At 40.8% G+C, this 24,872-nt stretch overlaps 1 protein-coding gene across 2 annotated transcripts; it reads right to left on the reverse strand.

Moving 5' to 3' along the window:
- Positions 1 to 2: 2 nt before the first annotated feature.
- Positions 3 to 7,673, reverse strand: LOC135516663 (probable flap endonuclease 1 homolog). Of its 2 annotated transcripts, XM_064940947.1 has the most exons (11): positions 7,481 to 7,673; positions 7,073 to 7,148; positions 6,654 to 6,756; positions 4,974 to 5,028; positions 4,823 to 4,884; positions 4,556 to 4,692; positions 2,592 to 2,652; positions 2,218 to 2,349; positions 1,785 to 1,930; positions 1,160 to 1,304; positions 3 to 721 (listed from the first exon to the last, which is right to left on the reverse strand). In XM_064940947.1, exons 1-11 carry the CDS (start codon positions 7,560 to 7,562, stop codon positions 665 to 667), a joined length of 1,056 nt encoding a protein of 351 aa, XP_064797019.1. In that variant the 5' UTR covers positions 7,563 to 7,673; the 3' UTR covers positions 3 to 664. The 2 variants fall into 2 exon arrangements, with proteins under 2 accessions (XP_064797019.1, XP_064797020.1); XM_064940948.1 differs by lacking the exons at positions 7,073 to 7,148; positions 7,481 to 7,673 and adding an exon at positions 6,880 to 7,061.
- Positions 7,674 to 24,872: the final 17,199 nt, after the last annotated feature.

Genomic DNA, 24,872 nt, shown 5'->3' on the forward strand with positions numbered 1-24,872 from the left:
AATTACATTGATGAATAAACGTTTAATAGTAAATACCATCATACTGACATCTTGTGTAAAAACACAGATACAAGACATTATCATATTTTGGTCTCTACTTTGACATGATCATGTTTATCAAGATAAGAAAGTCCTTTGCCTCAGATTTGGCACTGTTGAGGGTAGCAGGTGTCCACCAAATAAGCCATGAGCCCATCTGACCTTCCTCCATAGAAATCAATCGGCTCCTGTTTTGGATGAGGGAACAAGCAAGCCGAGGCCCCACAGACAGTGGTTGCACTGTTCTCGCCAATGAGTCTCCGCCTCTGCTCATCCTGTTTACTTGCTCCCTAGGAGTTGCCCTGGTCATGTTCATTAGGGCACGTTTTTACAACGGAAAACGAATATGAGCGTTACTTATTGGATATGCCCAGGTAGTCTGCCCCCTGTTTCAAGGCGGTGCCTAATGAACACGACCCCAAGGTACTCGCTGTCACAAATCTTTACATAATAAGAATTGGTTTATGCTCAATCGTTAGGAAGTTAATGAAATGTATAGATCAGTTGATCTGCACAGCTCCTTTCTCAGGTAGACCCTCATGAACAAGCACATCCTTTTAACTGTCAGACAGTTGGTTGGTAAGGATGCATTTGCAGTACCACCAGACTCCGTCGGAGGGCAGTGTCACTTTGGCCTTGCTCTCTTTTCTTTGGTGCCAATGGAATCCCCACTTTCAGATGGCTACAAGTGGAGATAAGGCTGGTATTTCAGACACAACACAATAACTGAATACATACCAGAAATACAAAGGCAAATTTAGGTGTCATATCCCTTTAGTGTAGATTTAGTCTGTTTCTGCTTTAGCCAACCTGTAATCATGAAATGTTATATTGCCAAACAAGGCAAGGCAACAATGTGACATTGTTACAACAATGTGACAAGTTAACCTTAGCTGTATTGGATATAGTGGACCAATGTAAAGGGTTGATACAGTATGGGGATCTCCAAAGCCATTAATACCGTAGATATGAAACATTGGGTATCAATGAACAGGCTAATAAAGTCTGATATATAGCCATCTCTATACCAGGCTCTGGGCCTTGAGATATAGAGTTTAGCAGGTACTCCCACCATAAAATGGTGAGGTGTCATAAAAGTGTCATAGTGGGGTTATATTACCTGTTGCCTTTTCCGTGTAACACGGAAGAAGTCCCCCATGCGAGTTTGTCGGCTCTGTCCTGCTGCCTCGTCCTCCTCCCTCTCCTTCCTCAGGCGTTCACGCTTCTCACTAAACTTCTGCATTCGACCTCGTACTCTTTGCTCCCTACATAACACATACACATACAGTGCCTTGCGAAAGTATTCGGCTCCCTTGAACTTTGCGACCTATTGCCACATTTCAGGCTTCAAACATAAAGATATAAAACTCTATTGATTGTGTCCCACTTGTTGTTGATTCTTCACAAAAAAATACAGTTTTATATCTTTATGTTTGAAGCCTGAAATGTGGCAAAAGGTCGCAAAGTTCAAGGGGGCCGAATACTTTCGCAAGGCACTGTATATGGAATAATTCCGTTTTAGATTACTGGGCAAGGACATAAAACAACCATGCACTGCAGATATAGAGGACTCAATTTGTGCACACCAGGGGTCGCATATATCAAGCGCCTCAGTTTGACTTTTTCGAACACAATTAATAAGATTACATGGTCAAGGGGAACCTGATCCTACACTGAGATGCTTGATACATATGGCCCCTGGTCTAATTCCAAAGGTGGTCGGTCATACAGGACCAGAACAGTACTTGACGTGTTTCTCGTGGCACAGAAAGTGGACCAGGGCCTCCTCATCTGGCTCAGTCCAGACCAGGTTCGGGAGCTCGGTCAGGGGGGCATCCAAAAACAGCTTGCGGGCATCCTGATACTGCCAGAACAGTGGGACAGGGTGGGTCTGAAGGAGGAGGGAGAAAAGGGGTTGGGTGTTAGTCTAATTACATGGACAGGAACATAGCATAGAAGGTGAGGTCTGAGATGAAAAATGAAATAATCATTAGTTCATATATGTTATTCATATGTGGAGTGGTAACAAATGACATAGATCATTTAATATTTTCTTGGTTTACTAGTATATTTTATCCAGACTTAAAAGATAAGACTTCAGAAAACACATTTGCACCAAAATCTCCAAGACAATTGCATTGCAGTAATATGAACAGTTGTCAGGGAGGGAACATGTACCTTTCTGTCGATGTTCAGCACCACGTTCTCTATGTTCCGGTGCTGCTGGATCAGAGTCAGAGCTCTCTTAGGTCCAAGGCCTGTGACTTTGTCACAGTAGTCACAGCCCAACAAGATACACAGGTCCACAAACTGACATACATTAGGAGGAAAGACAAGGGGTGTTAGCCAAAGAGATTAAATATCACTGAATAGATAGTATGGGAGCATTTTGAGGGTTGAGAGACAGTTGAGAGATTACACTTGAGAGAAAGGTACATGATGTTTATGCCTTACAAGAATGTAATATACTTGTACACATGATGCCTATGAACATGTAATGAAGGCCTTTGCCTCATTCAATACAAATGCTTTGGGTGGAGGAGGTATCTTACCTCTTCATGTGTTATCTTCAAAATGTCTAGCAGCTTGGGCAGAGAGTACTCAATGACTTCGCTGCGAGGAGAAGAATAATTAGATTTAGAGACCCAGAGAACTGGCCATCAGTCATTACAGTTATAACATCAGTCATCATGGTTTTTTTTTGTTTTTTTTACTAATACTTTGCCAAAGTGCTTAGAAGTAACCATGGCCTAAATCCTTTTCTATTGGGGGAAACCACAGCAGTATGAACAAACTGTAAATATATTAAAGATAAATCCTGTACACTCCAATTAGTATGATATGTTTCATATGATATGTATTACTTTGTAGATGTCCATTATCTATTTTGTATGATTTGTAACAAATTACAATTCATATGATATGTTATGAATTGCAATTTGTACAATATGTTGTGAATCACAATTAGTACATCATGCTACAAATTTTCAAAAACGTATGATATATGTTACGAATTCCAATTTATTGTGGCTAACACTAGCTAGGTGGCTAACGTTAGCTAACCTAGGTGTTAGGGGTTAAGGTTAGGGTCAGTGTTATGCATGAAACACACCAACAATCTCTGTGCCGATAGTCTGCCAATAGGTATTTATCACAGTGGGAGTGTTCCTTCTCTTGCTAGAACAAAAGTAGTACCTGCTGCATGCAGACCCGGTAGCGCCGAACCTACCGATTCTACTTGTAGAATCGCAATGCTCGTGTCAGTGGCCAACTACTTCACTTTGAGCCAATCAGAGAGCACGAACCCCCACATGGGGGAGCCAACACTTCATATGCAATGTTGGCTATTGAATAGTAGCTAGCTAAGTGCACAGATGCAATACACACAACACTAAACACTTCCTCCAAACTATCTAACCACTGTAGCTAGTATTGGCATTATAATTAAATCACAATGGATTTGCTAGTTTCCATTAAACAGCTGCCTGTGTTAGCTGCTGAGTTAGTGCAGTGTCCTTAGCTGGCTATGTTGCTCTAGCTAGCAAATATGCTAACTTTAGCTAGCTAGCTAAACATTTGGCTATGGGCTGGCAATGACAGTATGGGATTATGGAGAGTGAATTAAATTGTTTCTTCGTCATCTTGCTAGGTAGTTATCTAGCTGTGGTCATCTGATTAGTATCAACAAGGGCTTTCTATAAAATAGCAACATTAGCGCAACATTTGCCAGAGTGTACATGTCTCCATCCAATTCGCTACACCCGTATAACAACTTCTAAATATGTGTATGCGACCAATTCGATTTGATAGCTTGGAATGTAGACCATAAGTAATACGCACAGATATGCAAAGCCAAACAACGCAACTGCCACATTCTGGTTTGGAGTATTTTAACAAGGCTTTTGTGCCTGACGACTTCCAAGGTCTTTGCTGTGTGAATAAAAAAGACATTGACTGCAGACCCCCTGGTCAGAGGTGCTAAGTACTGTCGGCAGGCAAACGTTTCAGTATCCTGCTGGTGTCTTGAGCTTTTATGGTTGAGCTTAGGGTTAAGGTTATGAGTAATGTTAAAGGGTTAAAGTTAGGTTTAGGGGAATTGTTAGCTAGCATGCTAAGTAGTTGCAAAGTAGCTAAAAAGTAGTAAGTAGTTACAACGTTGATAATTAGCTAAAATGTGATGAGATTCGAATATGCAACCTTGTAGTTTCTTGACATTTGCGTTATTTGGGTTGCTAGACATTCATCTTATACACTCACCCATACCAAATCATTGTCTTATGTAACCATTGGGGTGGCAGGTAGCTTAGTGGTTAGAGTGTTTGACTAGTAACAGAAAGACCATAATTGAAAATAATAATTTGTTATTAACTTACTTGCTTAGTTAAAAAAAAGGTAAAATAAATACAAAACATATCATACTAATTTGAGTGTCCCTGAAGTACTTTTACTATATTATGTCTAGTCTATGAAACCAGGCTGTATAGACATGGTTATGGACTCAAAGGTGCACTCTCACCTGTTTTTCTTGGCATTGAGCTGGCGGATCAGGATGTTTCCACCAAAGGGCAAAGTGTCCATGTCTTCTGATGCTACCGCGTCTACTGTGCCCTGTTTCACCAGGTGGGCACATAGTGCCTCGCCATCTCCTGGAGCCTGGAGAGAGCGAGAGAGTGGAAGGAGAGGGTTCATATGTTATGGTGGTTGGTTTTTGTTCAAGACAACTTGGTATAATTAGGGTATGTGTTCAGGGTTAGCATGCTACATAGAGCACTCGCTCACTGACCTGGATGATGGGCACACCCATAAGCTTCAGAAGGTGGAGACAGTCCTGTGTCTGAGGGGACACTACAGGTGCCCACAGAGAGGTCAAAAGTAAAATACAGGAAGATGGAAAACTAGTATGCGCTCTGATTGAATTCCAATGTTTCTCTTACCTGCTCCTGAATGACTGGGGGAGCTCCAGCCTGCAGCCTGTGCCCTCTTCTCCAACTGAAAGAAAACAGAGAATACAATTAAATTAAATCATATTGACATGGACTGTAGCAAATTGTACCCTATTCCCTATTTAGTGTAGTGCACTACCTGTGAGGGTATCATTTTGTGAGGTACAGTGCATTCAGAAAGTATTCATAGCCCTTGACTTATTCCACATTTTGTTGTCACAGACTGAAATTGATTCGATTTTTTCCTCGCCCATCTCGACACAATACTCTGTAGAAGCACCTTTACCAGTGATTACAACTGTGAGTCTTTCTGGTTAAGTCTCAGAACTTTCCAAACCTGAATTGTACAACATTTGCCATTATTATTTTCAAAATTCTTCAAGCTCTATCAAATGGGTTGTTAATTATTGTTAGACAACCTTTTTCAGGTCGTGCCATAGATTTAAGTAGATTTAAGTCAAAACTGTAACTCGGTCACTCAGTAACATTAACGGTCTTCTTGGTAAGCAGTTCCAGTGTAGATTTGGCCTGGTGTTGTAGGTTATTTTCCTGCTGAAAGGCGAATTCATCTCCTAGTGTCTGGTGGAAAGCAGACTGAACCAGGTTTTCCTCCAGGATGTTGCCTGTGCTTAGCTCCATTCTGTTTGTTTTTTTATCCTGAAAAACTCCCCAGTCCTTAACGATTACAAACATACCCATAACATGATGCAGCCACCATTATGCTTGAAAATTTGGAGAGTGGTACTCAGTAATGTGCTGTATTGGATTTGCCCCAAACACAACACTTTGTATTCAGGACAAAATGTGAATTGCTTTCACCAAGGTTTTTGCAGCATTACTTTAGTGCCTTGTCGTAAACAGGATGCATATTTTGGAATATTTTTATTCAGAGCTTCCCACTCGGACAATTATGCTAGTATTTTAGAGTAACTACAATGTTGTTGATCCATCCTAAGTTTTCTTCAAACACAGCCATTAAACTCTGTAACTGTTTAAAAGTCACCATTGATCTCATTGTTTCTGGCAACTGAGCTAGGAAGGATACCTGTATCTTTGCAGTGACTGGGTGTATTAATACACCATCCAAAGTGTAATTATTAACTTTGCCATGCTGTAATTGATATCCAATGTCTTGATATCCAATGTCTTCCCCCCCCCCCCCTCTACCAACAGCTGCCCTTCTTTGCCAGGCATTGGAAAACCTCTCTGGTCTTTGTGGTCGAATCTGTGTTTTAAATTCACTGCTCGACTGAGGGACCTTACAGATAATTGTACGTGTGGGGTACAGAGATGAGATAGTGTTTAACCAGATTGTTTAATGACTATTATTGTACACAGTGAGTCCATGTAACTTATTATGTGACTTGTAAAACACATTTTTACTCCTAAACTTATTTAGGCTTGTCATAACAAAGGGGTTTAATACTTGACTCAAGACATTTCAGCTTTCATTTTTTATTAATTTGGAAAAAAACGATTTTTTTAAAACATAATTCCACCTTGACATTGTGGGGTATTGTGTGTAGGCCAGTGACAAACAACTCTCAATTTAATCAATTTTGAATTCAGGCTCTAACAACAAAATGGGGAAAAAGTCAAGGGGTGTGAATACTTTCTGAAGGCACCATAGGTAGCCATGGTCTCAGCTGTAATTCTAAGAGCACCACTAACCACAGCCCTTTTCTCTCCAGGAGGCTTCCCATCGAACACAAACAATGGTTTGATGTCATGCTCCAGGAAGGTTAACGTTCGAAAGAACAAACCTGTCAAGGGACTAGAGTGAAAGGATGGGAACATGGGTTAGAAACAGAAACATGGCCCAGAATTCAGATAGTTTACACAGGTCTACACATCCCAATAGTCTAAAGTGACTCCCTCTCTTCCTCCAGCTACTTACTTCATCTGCACTGGCTGGAAATAATTGGACAGATGACAGTAAATAACTGGTAGACATTCACCATATGCTTTCCCCTATCCTGTGATTTTAGATCACTGCCGATGAAGGAGGAAGAAGCCACATTTGAGGTGCTGTCAACAATGCCAACGTTTGGGTATTCTTCTCAATTTAGAAGTTAGAAATGACAGCTCACCCCAGTAACCGAAGATTTGGTACTGCAGTGCGGAACTGGTTCAGAACAATGGAGGTGTCCAACGCAATGACCTTTCCTAAAATTTTGAGACAAAACAAATGACTGCATTTGTAAAATCTTTGAGTGAACTCAATGAGTAGGAAACATCCAACTGTGCCCATATCTAGTACTGGATTAAACTTGACCAAGCTATTTTGATAACGTGAATAATGCCTGCCCTGTCTGGTAGAGTCAATGTTGGGGAGACGTCATGTCAATTATTGGGTGGGGCACACTGATGCTCCATAACATTATACATGCTAGGATGAGATAAAGAGCATATGAAGGAGGTCAATGTTGATACTAGTAGCAAACTGCATGCTAGCTAGCTAACGTTAGCCTTACGTAGTTCCAAGCATGCACACTTACCTGTGTAGTCGCAGATCTCTTTGTAAGAAATGGCACCAGGTGCATCGCTACGAATCAAATCTGCCAGTTTTGTAATACCCATTGTGCTTGTCTGACAGTTAGTTATAAAGCAAACAAATTAGATACACAGTTTTGGTGATGCTGTGCACCCGGAAACCTGCTTTGTTGTTGCTACACGAATCGACCAATAGGGGCAGGAGGGATCAAACAAATGGAGAGAGCACAGTAAGAGACGATACCTTATAAGGCCACCCATAATTTCTTACAGTAAACAATTTACAAACAATCCATTGATATACAGTGAACAAAAATATAAACGCAACATGTAAAGTATGGTCCCATCTTTCCTGATACGAAATATATGATCCCAGAAATGTTCCATATGCACAAAAAGCTTATTTCTCTCAAATGTTGTGCCCAAATATGTTTACATCCCTGCTAGTGAGCATTTCTCCTTTGCCACACGAATCCATCCACCTGACAGTTCTGGCATATTAAGAAGCTGATAAAACAGCATGATATTACGCAGGTGCACCTTGTCCTGGGGACAACAAAAGGCCACTCTAAAATGTGCTGTTTTGTCACACATCACAATGCCACAAATGTCTCAAGTTTTGAGGGAGCATGCAATTGGCATGCTGACTGCATAAATGTCCACCAGACACAAGCCACCCCCAATGTGGAGAATTTAGCAGTACGTCCAACCGGCCTCACAACCGCAGACCACGTGTATGGTGTCGTGTGGGTGAGCGGTTTGCTGATGTCAATGTTGTGAACAAAGTGCCCTATGGTGGCAGTCGGGACAACGAACACAATTGCATTTTATCGATGGCAATTTGAATGGACAGAAATAATGTGACGAGAACCTGAGGCCCATTATGAGACTCTTTTTTTTTGAAGGAATCTGTGACCAAGGGATGCTTATCTGTGTTCCCAGTCATGTGAAATTCATAGTAGGGCCTAATAAATTTATTTCAATTTCCTGATTTCCTCATGAACTTGAAAAGTTTAGGGTCACTTAGAAATGTCCTTTTTGAAAGAAAAGCTTTTTTTTTTGTCAATTAAAATAACATCAAATTGATCAGAAATACAGTGTAGACATTGTTAATGTTGTAAATTACTATTGTAAAAACGGCAGATTTTTTTAATGGAATATCTACATAGGCGTACAGAGACCCATTATCAGCAACCATCACTCCTATGTTCCAATGTCACACAGCGTTGAATGAGTTCTTCAGTTTCTTGGCAATTGCTTGGAAGGAATAGACTTCATTTTTCAGAACAAGAATAGACTGAATAGTTTCAGAAGAAAGTTCTGGCCATTTTGAGCCTGTAATCAAACCCACAAATGCTGATGCTCCAGATACTCAACTTGTCTAAAGAAGGCCAGGTGTATTGCTTCTTTAATTAGCACAACAGTTTTCAGCTGTGCTATCATAATTGCAAAAGGGTTTTCAAATGATCAGTTAGCCTTTTAAAATGATAAACTTGGATTAGCTAAAACAACGTGCCATTGGAACTGATAATGGGTCTCCTTACGCCTATATAGATATTCTGTTAAAAATCTGTCATTTACAACATTAACAATGTCTACCCTGTATTTCTGATCAATTTTATGTTCTTTTAATGGCCATTTTTTTTTTACTCTGTTATTATCTATGCATAGTAATTTTAATAACTCTACTTACATGTACATATTACCTCAATTACCTCGACTAACCTGTGCCCCAGCACATTGACTCTGAACAGGTACCCTATGTATATAGCCTCACTATTGTTATTTTACTGCTTCCCTTTAATTATTTGTTACGTTCATTTCTTATTCTTATTTTTTTTCAAGTATTTTTTAAATTTAATTTAAATTTTTTAAATTACATAGTTGGTTAGGGCTTGTAAATAAGCATTTCACTGTAAGTTCTACACCTGTTGTATTCGGCGCATGAGACATACACTTTGATTTGATTTGATAAACAGTACCAGACAAAAGTTTGGAAGCACCTACTCATTCAGGGGTTTTTCTTTATTTTTACTATTTTCTACATTGTAGAATAGTAGTGAAGACATAAAAACTATGAAATAACAAATATGGAATCATGTTGTAACCAAAAAAGTGTTAAACAAATCAAAATATATTTTATATTTGAGATTCTTCAAAGTAGCCACTCTTTGCCTTTATGACAACTTTGCACACTCTTGGCTTTCTCTCATCCAGCTTCAAGAGGTAGTCACCTGGAATGTATTTCAATTAACAGGTGTGCCTTGTTAAAAGTTAATATGTGGAATTTATTTCCTTATTATTGCGTTTGAGCCAATCAGTTGTGTTGTGACAAGGTAGGGGTGGTATACAGAAGAAATCCCTATTTGGTTAAAGACAAATTCCATATTATGGCAAGAATACCTCAAATAAGCAAAGAGAAACGACAGTCCATCATTACTTTAAAAAGGCTAAGAGGCAGTATTCGGAAGTTCGGATGACTGACGTGCCCAAAGTAAACTGCCTGTTACTCAGGCCCAGCTAGGTCATGCATATAATTGGTAGTATTGGATAGGAAACAATGTGAAGTTTCTGAAACTGTTGAAATAATGTCTGTGAGTTTAACAGAACTGATATGGCAGGCGAAAACCCGAGGAGAATGCATCCAGAATTTTGTTTTTGAGGTCACCCATTGAAATGCTTGTCTATGGGAAATTCAAAGGAAATCCTCCCATATTGCAGTTCGTATGGCTTCCACTAGATGTCAACAGTCTTTAGAAAGTGTTTCAGGCTTGATTTTTGAAAAATGAATTAGTAGTTTTTCAAGGTGGCTCTCATTTTGACTGGAGTCTTGTGGCGTGCGTGTATGAGGGCACACACATCGTTATTTATCTCCGGTATTTTATCTCTGTTATTTATCGTTTATTTACATATTAGGGTACCTGAGGATTGATTAGAAATGTTGTTTGACTTGTTTGAACAAAGTTTATTGGTATCTTTTGGGATTCCTTTGTATGCATGTTGAATTAGTGGAACGGGTGGATTGCTGAATCAAACGTGCCAACTAAACTGACTTTTTTGGGATATAAAGAAGGACTTTATCGAACAAAACAACCATTTGTTGTGTAGCTGAGACCATTGCAAACAGAGGAAGATTTTCAAATGTAAGTGATTTATGTTATTGCTATTTCTGACTTTTGTGATACCTCTGCTGGTTTGGAAAATGTTTTTAATGCTCTTGTATGTGGGGCGCTGTCCTCAGATAATCGCATGGTATGCTTTCGCCGTAAAGCCTTTTTGAAATCTGACAAAGCAGCTGGATTAACAAGAAGGTAAGCTTTTAAATGATGTATGACACTTGTATTTTCATGAATGTTTAATATTACGATTTTTGTTTTTTGAATTTTGTGCTCTGCAATTTCCCCAGATGTTGTCGAGATGGGGAGCTAGAGTCCCACCAAGCCTTAAGAGGTTTTAAGACATGAAGGTCAGTCAATCAGGAACATTTCAAGAACTTTGAAAGTTTCTTCAACTGCAGTTGCACAAACCATCAAGCGCTAGGATGAAACTGTCTCTCATGAGGACCGCCACAGGAAAGAGAGACCCGGTGACCTCTGCTGCAGAGGATAAGTTCATTAGAGTTAACTGCACATCAGATTGAAGCCCAAATAAATGCTTCACAGAGTTCATGTTACAGATAAATCTCAACATGAACTGTTCAGAGGAGACTGCATGAATCAGGCCTTCATGGTCGAATTGCTGCAAAGAAACCACTACTTTAGGACACCAATAAAAAGAAGAGACTTGCTTGGTTCAAGAAACACAAGCAATGGACATTAGACCGATGGAAATCTGTCCTTTGTCTGATTATTCCACATTTGAGGTTTTCAGTTCCAACCGCCTTGTCTTTGTGAGATGCAGAGTAGGTGAACGGATGATCTCTGCATGTGTGGTTCCCACCGTGAAGTATGGAGGAGGAGGTGTGATGGTGTGGGGGTGCTTTGCTGGTGACACTGTCTGTGATTGATTAAGAATTCAAGGCACACTTAACCAGCATGGCTACCATGCAAAGATTGGAAGGAGCAAGCCCATGTAATGCTTTGTAGGTTAGCAGTAAAACCTTGAAATCAGCACTAGCCTTAACAGGAAGCCAATGTAGAGAGGCTAGCACTGGAGTAATGTGGTACATTTTGGGGTTCTAGTCAAGATTCTAGCAGTTTATTTTGTGCTTTATCCAGTTGCTGGAAAGTAGAGCATTGAAGTAGTCTAATCAATAAGTGACAAAAGCATGGATACATTTTTCTGCATCATTTTTGGACAGAAAGTTTCTGATTTTTGCAATGTTACCAAAATCGAAAAAAGCTGTCCTTAAAAGATTCTTGATATGTTCGTCAAAAGAGAGCTCAGTGTCCAGAGTAACAACGAGGTCCTTCACAGTTTTATTTGAGATGACTGTACAACCATCAAGATTAATTGTCAGATCCAACAGAAGATCTCTTTGTTTCTTGGGTGCAAAAATTCTAACTAAAAGATTGGATTAGGGGCGCAGTGCTAGCTGTGCCACCAGAGACTCTGGGTTCGCGCCCAGCGGCCGCGACCGGGAGTCAGTGGGGCGACGCACAATTGGCCTAGCGTCGTCCGGGCTAGGGAGGGCTTGGCCCGGTAGGGATATCCTTGTCTCATCATGCACTAGCGACTCCTGTGGCAGGCCGGGCACAAGTGCACGCTAACCAGGTCGCCAGGTGCACAGTGTTTCCTCCGACACATCGGTGCGGCTGGCTTCCGGTTTGGATGCGCGCTGTGTTAAGAAGCTTGGTTGGGTTGTGTTTCGGAGGACGCATGGCTTTCGACCTTCGTCTCTCGCGAGCCCGTACGGGAGGTGTAGCCATGAGACAAGATAGTAACTACTAACAATTGGATACCACGGAAATGGGGAGAAAGAAAAAAAGATTGGATTAGGTTAGAGAAATGTATGTTATTTAGCTTTTTGTACCACAAGATTAATCAATCAGTCACTCAACGTACATGCAAAAACACAGATATTAAAACCAGTTCATTTGTTATCATAACTTACAAAAATAGAGTTGGTGTGACTTCTCATTTACACTGAACAAAAATATAAACGCAACAATTTCAAAGATTTTACTGAGTTACAGTTCATTTAAGAAAATCAGTCAAGTAATAAATGAATTAGGCTCTAATCCCATAGGGCGGTGCACAATTGGCCCAGCGTCGTCTGGGTTAGAGGGGAGGGTTTGGCCAGAGTAGGCCTTCATTGTAAAATAAGAATTTATTCTCAACTGACTTGCCTAGTTAAATAATGGTTAAATAAAAATACAAAAATTAAATTATCTATGAATTTCACATGACTTGGAATACAGATATGTATCTGTTGGTCACAAATAAAAAGGTAAGAAAAGGTAGTAGGGTGGATCAGACATCCAGTCAGTATCTGTTGGGATCACAATTTCTCTCGTTCAGCTCGAAACATCTCCTTTGCATAGAGATGATCAGTTGTTAATTGTGGCCTGTAGAATGTTGTCCTCTTCAATGGCTGTGCAAAGTTGCTGGATATCAATCCAGAGCATTCCAAACATGCTCAATGGGTGATATGTCTGGTAAGTATGCAGGCTATGGAAGAACTGGGACATTTTCAGCTGCCAGGAATTGTGTACAGATGTGCATTTCTCATGCTGAAATATGACCTGATGGTCACGGATGAATGGCACAACAATGGGCCTCAGGATCTCGTCACGTTATCTCTGTGCCAAGCCCTCCCATCTCTGTGCCATCGATAAAATGCAATTGTGTCCGTTGTCCGTAGTTTATGCCTGCCCATACCATCACCCCTCCGCCACCATGGGGCACTCTGTTCACAACGTTAACATCAGCAATCTGCTCGCCCACACAATGCCATTCTGCCCGGTACAGTTGAAACCAGGATTCATCCATGAAGGGTACACTTCTCCAGCGTGTCAGTGGCCTTCGAAGGGGAGTATTTTTCTATTGAAGTCGGTCACGATGCCAAACTTCAGTCTAGTCAAGACCCTGGTGAGAACCACGAGCATGCAGAGGAGCTTCCTTGAGTTCAAAACAGTTTATGCAGAAATTCTTTGCTTGTGCAAACCCAGAGTGTCATCAGCTATCCGGGTGGCTGGTCTCTCAGATGAAGAAGCGGGATGTGGAGGTCCTGGGCTGGCAAGGTTACACGTGGTCTGCGGTTGAGGCCGGTTGGATGTACTTCCAAATTCTCTAAAACGAAGTTGGATGTGGCTTATGGTACTTCCAAGAGAAATTAACATGGAATTCTCTGGCAATAGCTCTGGTGGACAGTTGCATATTCCCTAGAGTGGCCTTTTATTGTCCCCAGCACAAGGTGCACTTGTGTAATGATCATGCTGTTTAATCAGCTCCTTGATATGCCACACCTGTCAGCTGGGTGGATTATCTTGGGAAAGGAGAAATTTCTCACTAACAGGGATGCAAACAAATTTGTGTACAACATTTGAGAAAAAATAAGCTTTTTGTGCATCTGGAATAAGTATGCGATCATGGAAACATGGGACCAACACTTTACATGTTGCATTTATATTTTTGGTCAGTGTAGTTTTGAGTCAGGACCACAAACATTTTGAGCAATAATGACTTTTTATTTACTTTCAGTTCAACTTTACCAGAAGTATTTGAGTTAAAAATGTCTTGGGGTTTACAGTGTATGGAACTACAGTGTGGGCTTGGGAATTTGAACATTATACTTTGTAATCACCATAAGACATCCTCAATATTATTTATACAATTATCTAGTTTGACTTACCCTCTTTCTTTGTCTCTCCATTTCCCCCCAACTTCCTTTGCTTTTTCAGTTTTTTTCAAGCTGTTCTCCGATATCCAACCACCCTCGAACTGAAAGTAAAATTATGTTTGTAAATAATAATCAAAAGGAATACAATTCATTTCTACGATTACTTATAATATATATTTTTAAAACAACACAACAAAAATGTCTTCCTTACCTGGTCTCTGTCGCCCTCTCGCTCTCTCTGTCAGTCATTGCAGGCCTGAGTTCAATCAATTGTCTCTCTGGCTTTTCACACTTAAGTCTCTTTATTATTCTGTTGTTTCTCTGTCAATCTATTCAACTTTCCCCATTGGGCCTCAAACTCCATCTATTTTTCTCTGTTGTTCCAGTGGATTTCCCACTCTCTTTTATGCTCCTTTGTTGCTTCCTCCTCTGCTGTTCTTTCTTTTTCTGTCCCTCTTCCTCCGTCATTCTTTCCATCTTTCTCTCCCCCTTTATCCTCCCCTCGTTCTCTTTCTGTATCACATTGATAGAATCACTAATCTCTCTCTCTCTCTCTCTCCATAGCCTCCTGGATAGTTGGTGTCTCTTCCTTCATTGTGCTCAATCTCATTTGATCTTTAATTTCTTTCTATTTTCTTCTTCTTTCTCTTCCCACCACCTCCTCCACCCTTTTTGCTCGCGGAGCAGATCTTCATGCTCCTCACCACTCCAACAGACCACCGCTTCTCCCCTCTCCTTCTCCACCCTCCTACCACTCTCTCCCTTCATTGATCACCTGTTATACAAGCAGTCTTGTTCAACCCGCCATCTCATCTCCTTATTGACTTGTGCCTTTGCCGCTCTTCCTCTTCTCTTCTTCTCTTTTCTCCTTGCCGTCTCACCACCGCCACTTGCAAACTCCTTTGATCAGAATATCTGTGAGAAAACAAAACACACCCAACATGTTCAGGAATAATATTACCAGACTTTCTTTTCATTTACAAAACACTGATTCTGTTAAACTAGTTCAACACTGGAAACCAGCTCATATTAACTGTGGGAAAACTGGCTCCTATGGGGAAAGAGCACACAGCTCGCTTTGTAAAACCTCATGCTTCGTTACCATGACCCTTATTGTTACGTCTTTAATAAACATTTAATTTTAACCTTTATTTAACCAGGCAAGTCAGTTAAGAACACATTCTTATTTTCAATGACGGCCTGGGAACAATGGGTTAACTGCCTGTTCAGGGGCAGAACGACAGATTTGTACCTTGTCAGGTCGGGGGTTTGAACTCGCAACCTCCCGGTTACTAGTACAACGCCCTAACCACTAGGCTACCCTGCCGCCCCAACATGAATCACTGTGTGGCATTCAATTAGTATCCCATGTAGTATTGGTTTTATAGGCAGATATAACATAAACTCACCACAAGCGTGAGTGAATAAACAGAGTGAATAAACAGGCAACTCTTTATATTAAATTGTTCTGAATGAAGAAGAACCATCTGAATGTTCGAGGATCAGGCTACACTGCTTCGTTGTTCAACCACAACTGTCTCTATTAAACACAATTAATGTATTTAAATGTAAAGACTTGCTTTAAAGCTTCCAGTGAGTTGCTGCAACTGCTGATTGCATTTTATCCATGATCTTGTTTGTTGGGTTCTCTCTCTGTGACAACTGTGAAGTCATCTTAAAATGTCGAGCGTCAGTGTTATATCACCAATAGTTACCAATAGTCTCCAACCTTGGTTGTAACTACCCCTTAGGACAAATGGGATACGCTGGTTATAAGCAGGATGTCAAATCCATTTTAAATCAATGAAAACACTGACATTATATCAGTCTCATTCATTGTTTTCTGTATTTTCTGTTAGAAATATTAGCGATTTAAATGAGCAATCTGTAGTTCAAACAATGACAAAGTGGTCTCCTCGCTACTGTTTTGGTAAAGAGCTAAGGGATGAGGCTAAAGAAATGTCCATCCATGACCATCTCTGATATCAATATTATATTTTTATTTTTTAGGCTTTACAGTACTTGGTAACAATTACATTATTTACAAACACTGTTCTGATGGAGTGAAAGACGTTTTTAAAGTAAGGCACGTGTCACACCCTGATCTGTTTCACCTGTCCTTGTGATTGTCTCAACCCCCCTCCAGGTGTTGCTCATCTTCCCCATTAGCTCCTGTGTACTTATACACGTGTTCTCTGTTTGTCTGTTGACAGTTCGTCTCGTTTGTCAAGTCAACCAGTGGTTTGTCTCAGCTCCTGCTTTCCGCAGTCTTGCTTTTTTCACCCTCCTGGTTTTGACCCTTGCCTGTTCTGAGCCTGTCTGCTGTCCTGTCCCGTTGACCATTACTCTGGATTATTGACCTCGGCCTGCCTTGACCTGTCGTTTGCCTGCCCCTGTTGCTCTAATTAACATTGTTACTTACAGTCTGCATTTGGGTCTTGTGTGTGTGTGTGTGTGTGTGTGTGTGTGTGTGTGTGTGTGTGTGTGTGTGTGTGTGTGTGTGTGTGTGTGTGTGTGTGTGTGTGTGTGTGTGTGTGTGTGTGTGTGTGTGTGTGTGTGTGTGTGTGTACCAGTCAAAAGTTTGGACACACCTACTCATTCAAGGTTTTTCTTTCATTTTACTATTTTCTACATTGTAGAATAATAGTGAAGACATCAAAACTATGAAATAACACATATGGAATCATGTAGAAATCAAAGTGTTTTGAGATTCTTCCAAGTAGCCAACCCTTTGCCATGATGACAGCTTTGCACACTCTTGGCATTCTCTGTCAGCTTCATGAGGCAGTCACCTGGAAGTTAATTTGTGGAATTTCTTTCCTTCTTGAGCCAATCAGTTGTGTTGTAACAATGCAGTGGTGGTATACAGAAGACAGCCCTATTTGGTAAAATACCAAGTCCATATGGCAAAACGGCTCAAATAAGTAAAGAGAAACGAGAGTCTGGCATTATTTTAAGACAATATGGAAAATTTCAAGAACTTTGAACATTTCTTCAAGTGCAGTCGCAAAAGCCATCAAGCGCTATGATGAAACTGGCACGAGTACCGCCACAGGAATGTAAGTTCATTAGAGCTCATTAGAGTTAACTGCACCTCAGATTGCAGCCCAAATAAACGCTTCACAGAGTTCAAGTAACAGACACATCTCAACATCAACTGTTCAGAATAGACTGCGTGGTAGAATTGCTGAAAATAAACTACTACTAATGGACACCAATAAGAAGAGACTTGCTTGTGCCAAGGAAAACAAGCAATGGTGGAAATCTGTCCATTGGTCTGATGAGTCAAAATGTGAGATTTTTGGTTCCAACCGCCATGTCTTTGTGAGACACAGAGTAGGTGAACGGATGATCTCTGCATGTGTGGTTCTCACCCTGAAGCATGGAGGAGGAGGTGTGATGGTGTGGTGGTGCTTTGCTGGTGACAATGTCTGTGATTGATTTAGAATTCAAGGCACACTTAACCAGCATGGTTACCACAGCATTCTGCAGCAATACACACCTCCAGGCTGTGTAAGGGCTATTGAACCAAGGAGAGTGATGGAGTGCTGCATCAGATGACCTGGCCTTCACAATCACACAACCTCAACCCAATTGAGATGGTTTTGGTTGAGTTGGACTGCAGAGTGAATGAAAAGCAGCCAACAAGTGCTCAGCATATGTGGGAACTCCTTCAAGACTGACAACTGATATGTACAAATTATGGCATAAGGGGACAGCAAGCGGATAAGAGGCAAACCGTAATTTCGATTCAGACATTAATGAGCAAGCGACGACGGATAGAGTCAACATAACTGTTTGTTCTGCACTTTTGAAATGTACGGCGACAGAACTCAGAACATTGTCCATTTTTACAGTGTACTCCCTGTACCAGTCAGAACCATGGGATAAATAAATGGGGAACATAAACAGACAATGAAAGCTCATACAATATTCGCTGATTACATTTTTCTAAAATAGGTTATAGGCTATTTGTGCACCACCAAGTTAAACAGTAGGCGTAATTAAGAGGTGAAAGTATACCAAATTATTAGGCTGTGTCACGTTCGTTGAATGGAGGAGACCAAGGGGCAGCGTGATATGTATACATGTTTTTAAAACCTCTTGGAACTCTAGGGGCAGTATTTCATTTTTGGATGAAAAAACGTTCCCATTTTAAACAAGATATTTTGTCACGAAAAGATGCTCGACTATGCATATAATTGACAGCTTTGGAAAGAAAACACTCTGACGTTTCCAAAAGTGCAAAGATATTATCTGTGAGTGCCACAGAACTGATGCTACAGGCGAAAACAAGATGAAACTTCAAACAGGAAATGAGCAAATTTTTTGAGGCGCTGTTTTCCAATGTCTCCTTATATGGCTGTGAATGCGCCCTGAACGAGCCTACACTTTCTGCTGTTTCCCCAAGGTGTCTGCAGCATTGTGACGTATTTGTAGGCATATCATTGGAAGATTGACCATAAGAGACCACATTTACCAGGTGTCCGCCCGGTGTCCTGCGTTGAAATTGGTGCGTAATCTTCAGCTGCAAGTATTCTTCCATGTGATTTCAGAGGAGAAAGCAGACTTCCACGAACGATATATCAACGAAGAGATATGTGAAAAACACCTTGAGGATTGATTCTAAACAACGTTTGCCATGTTTCAGTCAATATTATGAAGTTAATTTGGAAAAAAGTTTGGCGTTTTGATGACTGAATTTCGTTTTTTTTTGGAAGCCAAATGTGATGTACAAAACGGAGCGACAATCTAACAGCCCTCCAAGTAGACAATTCTAGTGAAGTGTAAAACGTGTAGTTTTTAATATGTAGTAAAATCGCAGTAGGATTTGATAATTTACCTTGTGATTTCATTATATAATTGTAGAGATTCAGAACTAATTTCTTCCATTGGTTCTGCCTCCCATTTTGCCCGCTAAATGCCTGCTAAATGCTACGCTAGCTATCAATACTCTTACACAAATGCTTGTTTTGCTATGGTTGAAAAGCATATTTTGAAAATCTGAGATGACAGTGTTGTTAAGAAAAGGCTAAGCTTGAGAGCTAGCATATTTATTTCATTTCATTTTCAATTTTCATGAATAGTTAACGTTGCGTTATGGTAATGAGCTTGAGGCTGTATTCACGATCCCGGATCCGGGATGGGTACTATCGAGAGGTTAATAAAGGCGAAGAACACTTAACAAACTATACAAAAACAACAAAAACAAACGTGAAGCTAAATATAGTGCTGACACAGGCAACTAACACATAGACAATAACCCACGAAATACCCAAAGAAGATGGCTGCCTAAATATGGTTCCTAATCAGAGACAACGATAAACAGCTGCCTCTAATTGAGAACCAATCTAGACAACCATAGACATACAAAACCCCTAGACAGTACAAAAACACATCACCCATGTCACACCCTGACCTAACCAAAATAATAAAGAAAACAAAGAATACTAAGGTCAGGGCGTGACAGGGAACGCCTTTGGTTCTTTTTGTTTAAAAACAAATACACGTCACATAACATTCGGGTCTTTGCGTTTAATTTTTTTTTTTTAAATTTGACTCGTCAAATAACACAATTCTATTAGAATGTTGTGAATGTTGTGTGTGCTGAATTTGCACTTGCAAGCCAAGCACCACAACTACTAACGTTATGTGTTTACAATACCGCTTTGGTGAAAATAGACCAAATTATTGGGGTGATACACATGGGCTACTAACAGCTTACCACACAACATTACTTCGTATTACTTTCTTATACATTTCTCCCCAGCATATTACATAATTTATGCAGCAGCATACAAGACATCTTTGGACTCACCTTGTGAAATTTTGTCATCGAACTTTATCATCAAAGTCTGGCATTCTCTGGATTTATGGTGGGAACTCTGGGGGAAAAAACACAGCCACTCCATTGAATAGCAGGCTAACGTAGGGGTTTCTTTGCAACGCTTGCATTTAGCCACTGATTCCTTCCAAATGACTCATTGTTGAATTTGCAATTTCCAACTGATTATTGTGTAATCCTAATGTACAATGGCCGATGAACACCGATATGTTTTATCTATAATTTCTCTTAATTATTTCTCTTCATATGACAAGGATTTAAAAGGATTTGCCAGTAGATTGTTGACTTGATGATAACTGATGATGACTGCTAGCTTAGACTTTGAAAGTAAGACGTTGACTTGATCAGTCCAATAAAAGCTACTGTAGCTATAACATGATTTGATGGCATTCTATCTGTGGCCAATGACCTTGAGCATTCTTGGATGGGAACTTCTAATATTTTTTTTATTTTTTATTTTATTTCACCTTTATTTAACCAGGTAGGCTAGTTGAGAACAAGTTCTCATTTGCAACTGCGACCTGGCCAAGATAAAGCATAGCAGTGTAAACAGACAACACAGAGTTACACATGGAGTAAACAATTAACAAGTCAATAACACAGTAGAAAAAAAGGGAGTCTATATACATTGTGTGCAAAAGGCATGAGGAGGTAGGCATATAATTACAATTTTGCAGATTAGCACTGGAGTGATAAATGATCAGATGGTCATGTACAGGTAGAGATATTGGTGTGCAAAAGAGCAGAAAAGTAAATAAATAAAGCCTCCTCCCTAAGTTTGTTTTACTCACTGCTTTAGCACACTCTGCCACCCTGATGTCCTTGCTGTGTCTGAATCCTAGCTTAGGAAGGCCACCAAAAATTCTGAGATTACCCAACTACAATACCCAATACCCAAAACCCAATACCCAACTATAACATTTTCCGTCAAGATAGAACTGCCAAAGGGGGAGGAGTTGCAGTCTACTGCAGAGATAGCCTACAAAGTAATGTCATACTTTCCAGGTCCATACCCAAACAGTTCAAACTTCTCTTTTTAAAAATGAATCTCTCCAGAAATAAGTCTCTCACTGCTACCGACCCCCCTCAGCTCCCAGCTGTGCCCTGGACACCATTTGTATCAATTCACTCAATTTGAATCCTATAGCTCTAACTCCCAAATATTCTGGGACACTGTAAAGTCCATGGAGAACAAGAGCACCTCCTTCCAGCTGCCCACTGCACTGAGGCTAGGTAACACGGTCACCACCGATAAATCCATGATAATCGAAAACTTCAACAAGCATTTCTCAACGGCTGGCCATGCCTTCCTCCTGGCTACTCCAACCTAAACTATATCATAACCGCCATCGATAAAAGACAGTACTGTGCAGCCGTCTTCATCAACCTGGCCAAGGCTTTCGACTCTGTCAATCACCATATTCTTATCGGCAGACTCAGTAGCCTCTGTTTTTCTAATGACTGCCTTGCCTGGTTCACCAACTACTTTGCAGACAAAGTTCAGTGTGTCAAATCGGAGGGCATGTTGTCCGGGCCTCTGGCAGTCTCTATGGGGGTGCCACAGGGTTAAATTCTCGGGCCGACTCTTTTGTCTGTATATATCAATGATGTTGCTCTTGCTGCGGGCGATTCCCTGATCCACCTCTACGCAGACGACACCATTCTGTATACCTCTGGCCCTTCCTTGGACACTGTGCTATCTAACCTCCAAACGAGCTTCAATGCCATACAACACTCCTTCCGTGGCCTCCAACTGCTCTTAAACGCTAGTAAAACCAAATGCATGCTTTTCAACCGTTCCCTGCCTGCACCCACAACTAGCATCACCACCCTGGATGGTTCCAACCTAGAATACGTGGACATCTATAAGTACCTAGGTGTCTGGCTAGACTGTAAACTCTCCTTCCAGACTCATATAAAACATCTCCAATCCAAAATCAAATCTAGAATCGGATTTCTATTTCGCAACAAAGCCTCCTTCACTCACGCCGCCAAACTTACCCTAGTAAAACTGACATCGACTTTGGCGATGTCATCTACAAAATACCAATACTTCCAATACTCTATTCAGCAAACTGGATGCAGTTTATCACAGTGCCATCCGTTTTGTTACTAAAGCATCTTATACCACCCACAACTGCGACCTGTATGCTCTAGTCGGCTGGCCCTCGCTACATATTCGTTGCCAGGCCAACTGGCTCCAGGTCATCTACAAGTCCATGCTAGGTAAAGCTCCGCCAAATCTCAGTTCACTGGTCACGATGGCAACACCCACCCGTAGCACGCGCTCCAGCAGGTGTATCTCACTGATCATCCCTAAAGCCAACACCTCATTTGGCCGCCTTTCCTTCCAGTTCTCTGCTGCCTGTGACTGGAACGAATTGCAAAAATCGTTGAAGTTGGAGACTTTTATCTCCCTCACCAACTTTAAACATCTGCTATCTGAGCAGCTAACCGATTGCTGCAGCTGTACATAGTCCATTGGTAAATAGCCCACCCAATTTACCTACCTCATCCCCATACTGTTTTTATTTATTTACATTTCTGCTCTTTTGCACACCAGTATCTCTACCTGCACATGACCATCTGATCATTTATCACTCCAGTGTGAATCTGCTAAATTGTAATTATTCGCCTACCTCCTCATGCCTTTTGCACACAATGTATATAGTATTTTTTTCCCTTTTTTTCTACTGTGTTATTGACTTGTTTATTGTTTACTCCATGTGTAACACTGTGTTGTTGTCTGTTCACACTGCTATGCTTTATCTTGGCCAGGTTGCAGTTGTAAATGAGAACTTGTTCTCAACTAGCCTACCTGGTTAAATAAAGGTTAAATAAATAAAATAAAAAATAAAAAACCCAAGGGGCTAACATTTTCGAGCTCTAACCTTAGAAATGGGGATTACGTACTGTCCCATGAGTGGCAGAAAACTGAGCCAATCAGGCTCAACGCTCTATATTTTCTGCTGGCTCGCCCCAACACCCCAGAAAGCACTGAGCTAGGTTGAAACACCTGCCTTACTCAAGAAAGCAAAAAAAGAGACCATGTTTGGATGCAGCTTTATTAACTCATTGAGATTATTTTTTAACCCAAAAGTGTGGTGCTTAAAATGAATGATGGGTCACCTTGGTATGTATATATAAGCCTAATCACTGTCTCACAACTGCCCTATATGGGCAGTTGTGAGACAGTATGTTAAGCATAGGAGTCATTGGATATTTGTGTAAATGCACTGAGGTTACAGAGGTGACAGTACTAGGTGGTGTGCACTTTATTAAAGATATCAATGGCTGCCTTTGATTCCTATTTGCTCCCTCTGTAGCCAGTTGTCTGGCTACAGTAGGATGTCCCAGTTCCAGGTGCTACAGGCATGACATCAGGAAGGGGTTGGCATGGAGAGAGAGCTTTGGGGACAGAAAGCCAGAACACAAGCTTAACAACTGTAGTTTGACTGACACAGAATACTTTGTTGGTAAGTCAGTTAGCAATCTTCGTTTTAGTGGACCTATAGGGTCACAAATGTTTTGTGTTTGCTTTTTAAGAAACAGGATTTTTCTTCTAATGGGCTTTTTATGACACCGTAAGCACATTGAAAAACGACTGAGAAAAAAAATGCATGATAACCACAAGGTTGTGGTCTATGAATAGCTAGTTAACCTGTACAGTCATCACCGTAACCACATTGTATCTCCTGGTCAGCTCCGTAACCACTGTTCCCCTCCGGCGTGTCCATCCGTTGAACACTCAGGGATGAGGAGGGTCTTCTGTCTGGGTCCAGCCTGTCTGCAGCCATGCATGGGGCTTCATCCCATCAGTTTTGGACGTCTAAACTGGGGATTTAAGGACTTATGGGAGGTTAAACCCCCGGATTCAAGCCCCCAGCCGCCTGTTTGAGGGATTACACTCCTCAGACCCCCATTTTCACCTCTTCATCTTGGCTAACGAGAAGTGGGGGTTGTCTTTGTGTTCGTGTCTCTGCCTGACATCTCTGGGGGCGAGGGATCTCTAAATGAGTGGGCTAACTGCTCTTAGACGTTAAAGAGATTCTCCGGTACGTTTGTATATATTTTTTGCCAGTAGTTTTGAAAGTAGCGCCCATGAGCTAAAAGTGGTCCCCAAAAATTGCATACTACAGTTGTGGGATCTTAATTTGAGCCAGTTTGATACAGCAGAAAAAAAATTGAATTATTGTGTGTATTATAACTAATGACAATTTATTGTAGGGTTTTAGAATTTCAGACATGATTTGCCCTAACATAAAATGTATCAAATGGAAATTATAAGCTTTGGTAGGCTTTTTAAACCTTGAATACAACACTGCCGTGCAGGAAAATTATCATCAACAAAATAGTGATCAAATGAAGATTCTATATCTCTACGTCTCAAATGTGCAGATATGTGCACTACGTCATTGCTCTCTCTCTCTCTCTCTGCCGTGTGTGCGTTTGCTAGCTGTCACTCAAACGGCAAGGTGCTGAAGCTTATTGGCTGAAACTCAAATTGCTAGGGGGCTGAAACTCATAATGTTGGGAAAATGGCACCACACAGCTTCCAAAAAACAGTCACTTTCAGACTATGGATTTAGTGGCTAATTGAGGTAAGACAGTAATTCTGCTCACAGATTATGCATGAATGAACTACACATTGACAAATCCAGCCCAAAGCTGGAGGTTAAAAAAAGACTTACTAGTCTCCAAAGTACCCGAGCATGTCTTTAATTAAGTCCCCTACTTTAAGCAGTTCTGGGCCGGTTTTGAATGACTTTTT

Source organism: Oncorhynchus masou, chromosome 3 (assembly GCF_036934945.1).
Source record: "Oncorhynchus masou masou isolate Uvic2021 chromosome 3, UVic_Omas_1.1, whole genome shotgun sequence".
NCBI classification, from domain to species: domain Eukaryota; kingdom Metazoa; phylum Chordata; class Actinopteri; order Salmoniformes; family Salmonidae; genus Oncorhynchus; species Oncorhynchus masou.

Excerpts from the sequence above, each read along its gene's own strand:
- LOC135516663 (XM_064940947.1), bottom strand. The coding sequence starts at position 7,562 with ATGGGTATTACAAAACTGGCAGATTTGATTCGTAGCGATGCACCTGGT. Across the intron at positions 7,149-7,480 it reads AGAGATCTGCGACTACACAG|GAAAGGTCATTGCGTTGGAC; the intron begins GTAAGTGTGCAT and ends TCAAAATTTTAG. Across the intron at positions 4,693-4,822 it reads TGGGTGTGCCCATCATCCAG|GCTCCAGGAGATGGCGAGGC; the intron begins GTCAGTGAGCGA and ends CGCTCTCTCCAG.